At 42.4% G+C, this 7,888-nt stretch overlaps 1 protein-coding gene across 1 annotated transcript; it reads right to left on the reverse strand.

Annotated features, from left to right (window-relative positions):
• Positions 1-411: 411 nt before the first annotated feature.
• Positions 412-4,806, reverse strand: T265_09399 (hypothetical protein; the record flags this gene model as incomplete). The annotated part of the gene is made up of 2 exons (XM_009175446.1): positions 412-551; positions 4,650-4,806. The coding sequence occupies 2 exons, from the start codon at positions 4,804-4,806 to the stop codon at positions 412-414; spliced, it is 297 nt and encodes a 98-aa protein (XP_009173710.1).
• Between the last annotated feature and the right edge of the window lie 3,082 nt (positions 4,807-7,888).

Consider the following 7,888-nt stretch of genomic DNA (forward strand, 5'->3'; position numbering starts at 1 on the left):
CCAGACCGCCTCGTAGCACGATTACTCGTAGTACGGGGTCTCGCTGCTCTTGGTCTGGCTGCTCCCCTTTGGCCTTCCTGGCATGGTTGTGCCTTGTGGAACGAAGGTCCAGCCAGTGTAGCCCGCGGGATCATTGCAGCACTGAAGCCCGGCCACCACGTCAAGGTGGCAGCTTTAGGTCGGGTCGATCAATGGCTCTCAATTTAGTTCCGTTTACAAATGCATGCAGTTTTGAAGTTTCCACGGAATCAGTATGTCCACTCCAAATGTTTGTCGTATCCATATTGATTCAATGCACACAATCAGAACAATAGGTGGTGAATTCTATCCCATTTTTTCGAAGTCCGGCTCATTCACCGAAGTCACACTAATAAGTGAATGGAACAACTGGATGTACGAAATTGCCTTAGATTATTTTGGTTTAGTTTCCATCTGATGTGAAGAACAAGTACTTGGAGACGCAATCACCCCGCGTTCACAGGCATTATTAATGAAGAATATGAGTTCTTCGCAGCCCAACGCATGGTACTTGAAAGCACCAAGTAATAGTCCTTAGAATTTATAACTTCAAAAACAATTCAGTTGCGACCGTTAAGCCAGACAAAACTTCTCACCAAGGACACTCCCTCAGTTTAAAGTTTTTGGTTTACTGCGTGTATGTGTCCAGGAGTCATCCATAATACCATCGCAAAACCAACTTTTGCATTTTTAGGTTTGTTCTTCACTTTTCCTGCCGCCTCATTGAGGATGAACTCAACAGCCCAACACAGCGAATTCAGGCTCATTCGGGCTTGACATTTCACATGATTGTTTTCTTTCCTCCTTGTGGATGCAGGGTGAGGTTTTCTTAAGTAGTCAGAAGAACTTCAAGAAATTTCAGCTGATTTACTGTTTAAGACCAAGACATTGAAGCCGGAAAGGAGGAATCTTGTCCATTGGTGTACGCTGGTCCCCTCATGTGAACTGTTCCCCGGAGGACCAATATGAAGAACAGTATTAGCTGTTTCATTAAAACGGCACCATATCCTATTGGAGAAATCTAACTTATTTGCCACTTATCAAGGAAACCACTCACAAGTTTGCTGAAAACTCTTCGACATCCTACGACCGGTTTCACCCTTCATGGGGATCATCAGGTAGGCGCAGTCCCCGAGTTTGCATCAACCTTATATTCCATTTGAAACCAAATTGCACGGAAATAGCTTAGAAACATCTCAACTGAGAGATTCAGCTGGGTTATAGATGTGCCTTCCGCAGAAAACACTTATTTTTAAATGAATGTACTTCACTAATTCAGTGTAATGTGGTTTCAAGCAAAACATAAGGTTGACGGACACTTAGGGACTGCGTCTACCTGATGAGCCCTAAGAAGGGCGAAACAGCTCATGGGCTTTCGAAGAATTTTCAGCAACCTTACAGATAGTGTATTAAGTCAGTTTATCCTCCTGAAGAGCTGTTTCCTAGTAACACAACTGAAAACGGCACATATCATTGCTAAAAAGTAGGCATCAAATAACGGAAAAGCAGAATACCGAGCAATGACATTGCTTGGCCATTTATTCTACCACCATCAGCAAACTAGACAGGAAACGTTTGCCAGTTTAACTAGGTAACTTCGTTGCAGGGTCGTGACAAGCAGAATGGCAAATATTTTAGTTGACCTTAGTCTAATTCAATAATGAGCTGTTGTCAAGTCTCCGGGGTTTTTCCAGGGGATTGAGGGCAAGAAATTAATCAGATTCGGGAGGTGAAGCTCCTCTTACACACTCGTTCTAAGATGAAAATGTTTCAGTTCTTGACTTGGCGACCATCAGATCCATGGCTTCCCTAAAAATAATTTGACAATTGTGTACACTGTCCTAAGATCATGCGCTTCTTATTTCATAAAGCCCGAAATCTCAATCTAGTCAGATAAAATAACTGGTCGTTTCCATTCAGTTAAGTGTGCACTGTTTTCTTGCGCTTATCAAATGGTTACACAAATGAATTTTGACTTAAGGGCTTATGTGACAGCGATAAAATACATATGGGTCAAAATACAGGCACCTGAATTTTCTGGATCATACTTGCAATACTCGTATTACTCGAACTTTCGCACAGGTGTTTGAAATGCCGCCAGATAAGTATCAGACGAGCTTGCTATCTATCTGCCCTAGATTGTAAGCCGGTAGCTGCGTGTGTTCCACTGCTGATGACTGGCAACCAGAAAGCATATGATGTTGTGATTGCAATGTCCTGGATAACCTATATGTATGAAAACTCAAAACCTTCCTGGAAGAATCCCGAAGTATCTTTTTCACGATCACCAACGTAGATAAGTACATCGTTTTTCAATGCAGTTTGTTTGATGCCCTCTTACGGTATGATCTTGAGTCAAAAAATCGAGCCAGACAGCATAACACAAAGTCGCACAAATACCCGAATAAAAAACAATTGATTTGACCATATGATATGCTTATTACGAGACACTAGCTGGCCGTCAGTGCACGGAAAACGTGATTTTGACTGAAAACGATGCGGGAATGTATTAGGGCGGTGAAACAAATCAATATACTAATTATACGCTTAAACCTGAATATTAAACAGCCTCTTGCCCATATGACAATGCCGGTTAGATCAAACGCCGAAGGGTATGGAAAACACATTGCTCGACCCTAGTAACAATCCAGTCAATAGTTTAGGCGGATGGACGAAAATCTGCACGACAATGACTAATGAGTTAGAGAAGAAAAAATTGAACACCTTTCCTTGCCAATGTCTGCTACTGGATTCTTAAAAACAACAAGGGTAATTACAAGGTATGCTGAACGGAAGACTAGTCACATGATGATCAAAAACCCAGAGTCGCTTTATCTGAGAATCGAATAATAAACATATTTTCTTTTTTCACTTAATTCTCAGAAAGAGAAGCGTATATTTTGCAAAAGCCATTTCGCTGCTATAACACTGGCAAACGCTTTGGAACTACCGCCCCCCCGTAGACGTCTCCTTTGTCATTACACTTCCTCTCTCGTATGCGATGTAAGTCTGATAATTGCTCACCACGAATTTACGACGATCCACCGATCTCCACACTTGGACATCTATGCAATCTCAAAATAAACCCAATGGCGCCGGATATCAACCAAGGTAACTTCAACATCCACCGATTTTCATAAGTGGTGGAATTCCTTTACTCCTCGTCATTCCTTTCGACACGCGAGTCTGTGGATGGGTAGGCTAGGTTACTAACGAGTTGCCACAATACTGGATTACCACACAACTAGTGAAGACAGAATACCCCACTGATGCGGCATGTTTGAACTTGTGGGGTCGTCGAGTCAGGTTTCGATGCCCTGACCGATCATCTGTTGAACCACAGCTGCGTCTATGTGTGGACTCCTTTATATCTCAGTGATTTCGTGTGGAAACACAGGTACTTGCTCCACTACTGCCATACTCACTGTTCTCCTGAGCTTCGATGATTGCTTACTGGGGTGTCCGTGATGAGGCAAAGCCAGTTGATGGCTGGTCTTGGGATACATAAACCATGCCATCAAGAAGGTTCAATCACATCATTGTTTTTCTTAAATCAACCATTCACTCCGTAATCGGAAGCCTTCACTTCCACTCTCTTTGAATGACAATCGGTTCGAGTATGAACAAGTATTCGTTGGATTTAGCACGTCACAAGGCAGCTGTGGCTAGTTATTTCAAAATTCTATTATGTACTCCATAGCAGGAATAGAGGGCCATAAACTCTACAAAAGTGGAGCTCAGTAGAGCATCAACGTTGTGATGGGTAAATGTGAAAACCTTAATATGGTGGCCTAATCATGACTTCTACGTGCCTATTTAATTTTTAGCACACTCCTACTGGATAATTTAGGAAGTTAAATGCAGCATACCACCTTCACGGTCACCACTGACTTCTCTGTTACCTTAATATCTGCCCCTTGAAGCTGCCGTCAAAGCTGTGCTGCGTTGTCCGTGACGTACCTGCCGACGCAGGAAGGTGCCGAGACTAAACGCTGTTATTCATCTGGTTGACGTCTTTGCTGAAGTTTTTCACAGATAACCTAGTTTTTTAAACAGCACAATCACCAAATCCTGTTGAACGGTGTCAGAAGTTCATGAAAAGAAGCCAGCAATCCTTATTGGAGTTGATGTTATTGTGCAAGTAATACGCATGTGTGATTGACCGGTGGACGTATAAAAAAACGCTGACAATCTAATCCCTTATCACCATTCAGTATTTGGACGAATATCCACAAAACCACTGACAAATGGAGGATAAGTATAGACATTTTTCGGCATTTTTCTCAATTTTATCCCCTCTTCTGCAACTTAAAATATCCATATTTTAAGAAGTGTGCCTTGAAAGAAGCTGATCACTAAGCTCAGGAGCAACAGTGTTTGCATTTTCCATAATTTTTGGAACAGTATTCTTCTTGCTGCCCAATCTATTTCACTAATGTGTTCGGCAACCGTTGCTTGGCGCAGTCGTCATGCGCGGCGCTCATGGAGATACACACGTCCGAAGATGACGATCACAGTGTTCTCGATTTTCAGTGAGACTGATATGTGAGTACTGTTTTCGGAACTACTCCATTGAAGGCAACCAAATTTATCGTCTAACTGTAAATAACTAAATAAATAAATCGACCAACTGTAGCACCCTTTCGGTGCCATGCCATCTGAAGGAAACGCGAGGGCTGGGATACTGCCGGGTTGCTCAAGCCTAGGCAGGAGAAGTCGGGATACAGAGGTCGGGTTCGACCTACAGACCTTCCGGCTAGTAAATACGTGATCTAACCACGGAGCCATCTTGCCCCTCACCGTTTAACTGTGGCGAAAAAATAGCTTTGGGATAGCTCAAATATATGTGTCCAAATGAACGCGATATTACCAAAGAATACACCATGTTTGCATTTGTTTGAAATAATATTTTGTTGAACTCCGTTTCGGTCGATTTTTTTCCGATAATAATATCTACCAAGACAACTGGGGGTCACCACGATCTCCGTGCAGTAGTACAGAGCGGAAGCCGCACGGAGTCTTGATCAATCCGAAGATAGGTACTCAAACATGAAGCTTGTTTCCCAATTTCTACATGACATGCAAGCATTTCTAGCAAGTATTTGCAGATCCTATAAATATGAAACATGAAAAAGGAGTAAAAGCCCCTTTTGTTGTACAGGATATACATTGTCAGATTTGTAACTGATCAGGTGGCAGTTGATCTGTTCTCTGACCTTAGCAATTTACTTGCAGACATTTCATTATCGAGGAGTCCTCTTCACTGTACTGATGACAATGTCTCCTCGAAATGGAGACGAAATATTTGCAAGGCGATTACGGAGCTCGGCGAATAGATCAACAGCCAACTGATCAACTACCAAACAACCATTTTACCTCAGTTTCAGCTGCTGAACTTTAGGCGATTGGTTTCTAATCACGCTAATAACCAACAGACCAACTCTACTCATGTTCGCATGTTGTGTGGGACCAATATGTTAAGACCACAATCGGGAGATTGGGCCTATTGCTATAGAGGAGGATGTTGGTAGCTTAGGTAGTATAAATGGTTGGTGGTTTGCTCGCTGAGCTAAGCAATTTTAATGCAAAAGTTTAATCACTAATCGATGTGACATCATCAGTGCATTGTTAGGGTGCGCACTGGAGTGTAGCAGTTGGGCACCGACATATCGCTACGCTCCACTACGCTACCTCGATTAGTGGTGAAACGTTTGCAATCAAATTTCCCAGCTCAGAGAACAAACCAGCGACCATTGAGCCCGTTACCAATGGACGGTTTGTCTTGCACCACAGAGGCATCAAACCTTCACACTCCTCAAGTCTACTTGGATGGCCGTCTCCTAGGCCTCCCTGTCGCGAACCAGGTCCTCCCATTTCTTAAAATGGAAGCCACAATTTCACAAACTTACGCAGAGGTTGTCTCAGTATTGGAATTTTGAACGTCCCCGATTTCAAACCCCGTTCTTCAGCTGACATTAGACACGCTGGTTTGGGTTGCTAGTTACGGCGGTTGTTTCACTTTGGGCTAACCAACCCAGCTGGCTTTGTGTCAGACTGTATTTGTTTACACAGTCACTCACTCCTTGTGGAAATACCGTTTTCAGGACCCGTTCGCCCATTTGACCACAAAGATTTTCACAGTTATTCCAAGTGGGATCGGTCTCTTGTAGAGTGACCAGCCTTCGCTGTCATGCACACGACCTGTACAAGATCGTTAGGGTAGCCAAATGCCCTGCTGTCTTTCGAGGTTTGTGAGTTTTGTTTACAGTCAGCATAAGATTGGTGTACAGCTACGATGAATGTTAGGTAGAATGCTCACAATTTCATGTCCAGACTCAAGTTTATGCTGACAAAACGTGTTTTAAAAACATTTCCATTTAAGCTAATGAAAGATGCAGGTCAGCTAGAGTCCGTGTTCATACGTTGCCAGTATTCTATAGCATTCGGAAGTAGTGTGCAACAATTGGATAAACAACCACCTGAATTGTGGAGATGCGCGCTGAAGTACTGGCCAGGAAAAGCTGCGATTTAAACAAGTAGCCATGTGAATCTTATTGATTTGGCATTCCTCTTTTTGCGCGCTTTTTAGGTAGATTCTGAAAAGTATTGATGCATGCGCTAACTTGACTCTCTTCTTTACCGATTTTGAATTTGACTGATGGAGTTGTGTAGTACCATATTCTCTCTCCTTCAACCCAGAATAAGAGGTTATGATGAGGTTGAAGGATTTTCCTGGGACGAACAGCAGCGCTACTGATGATGAAGCTGAAGACTTTAGTGAGGTCCACGAACACTTCATAGAGTGGCTGATTCCGTTCACGAAATTTTTTTCTTGCACTTATCTAGAGTCAAAAACCAAATCAGCCCTAATTCATCCGCTTTGTTACCCACACTTTTAGTCAAGAAGAATTTCACGGACCAGTACTGAGCAGTAGACGAGTCACAGGAGCCTGATATTACCGTAACTTCCGTAGAATTCCTGCACATTTGTGCAACACAATTTCGGCTGTCCTTGAAGACTTACACAAAATCCTCCCAGCTTTAAAGTAGCGGGCAAAGAAGTTTAGTTCTGCACCACCGTTCCTTCCAGCTTGAAGAGATCAGCGTGAAAGCATCCCGCTCTTTCTTCTCCTCTTTCCTGTACTGTAGCCGGTTGGCCGCCGTCTGCAGTTCTTATACTGCATGTAAGTTAGCTAAGTGTGTCCTCATTGTCCACCTTCATTTGTCAGACGTCGAAAAATTGCTCTGAAACAACCTGGTTGCTCTCATAAGTACATGGTCCATGGTGAACTTGAAACTGCAACTTGAATCAGGGTATTTGAGTAATAGTTCACCATCTGACATATGCAGAAACCCATTCACTAATGCATGTACTATAGCCAATGATATCAGGTTCTTCACTACTTCGTGCATACTGAATGTGCAAAATATGGATGTAGTTCCGACAGACTGGTAGCTTTTTATAACAAAAAGCGCACAATCTGTTGAGCATACAGCGTAAACCAAAAAAGGTATCTAAATGGGATGTTTTGAAGAATTTGTTAGACACACCAGAAACAGGAAAACAGAAATTGTCAAGGGCTCAGTGGCGTTTCATGTGTGTTAAGAAGGTCTGTTCGGCGTATGTTATAAATAAACATGGCTTTGCGCGCGGCGAACTCTCATATCGATTGTATTAATCTCGTGCTGGCCATTTTATCATCTAAAACATACTGAAACCAACAATGATTATATATGCTCGATCCAAATGGTATGTTTCGGAAAACATTTGTTTATGCACAGTACTATTCATTCCATTTATCTATCTATTTATTCAAATATTCATTTATTATTTATTTATTTGAATAAACTCCAACCCGACTTTCGGATA

The sequence above is a fragment of the Opisthorchis viverrini genome (assembly GCF_000715545.1).
Source record: "Opisthorchis viverrini unplaced genomic scaffold opera_v5_276, whole genome shotgun sequence".
NCBI classification, from domain to species: Eukaryota; Metazoa; Platyhelminthes; class Trematoda; order Opisthorchiida; family Opisthorchiidae; genus Opisthorchis; species Opisthorchis viverrini.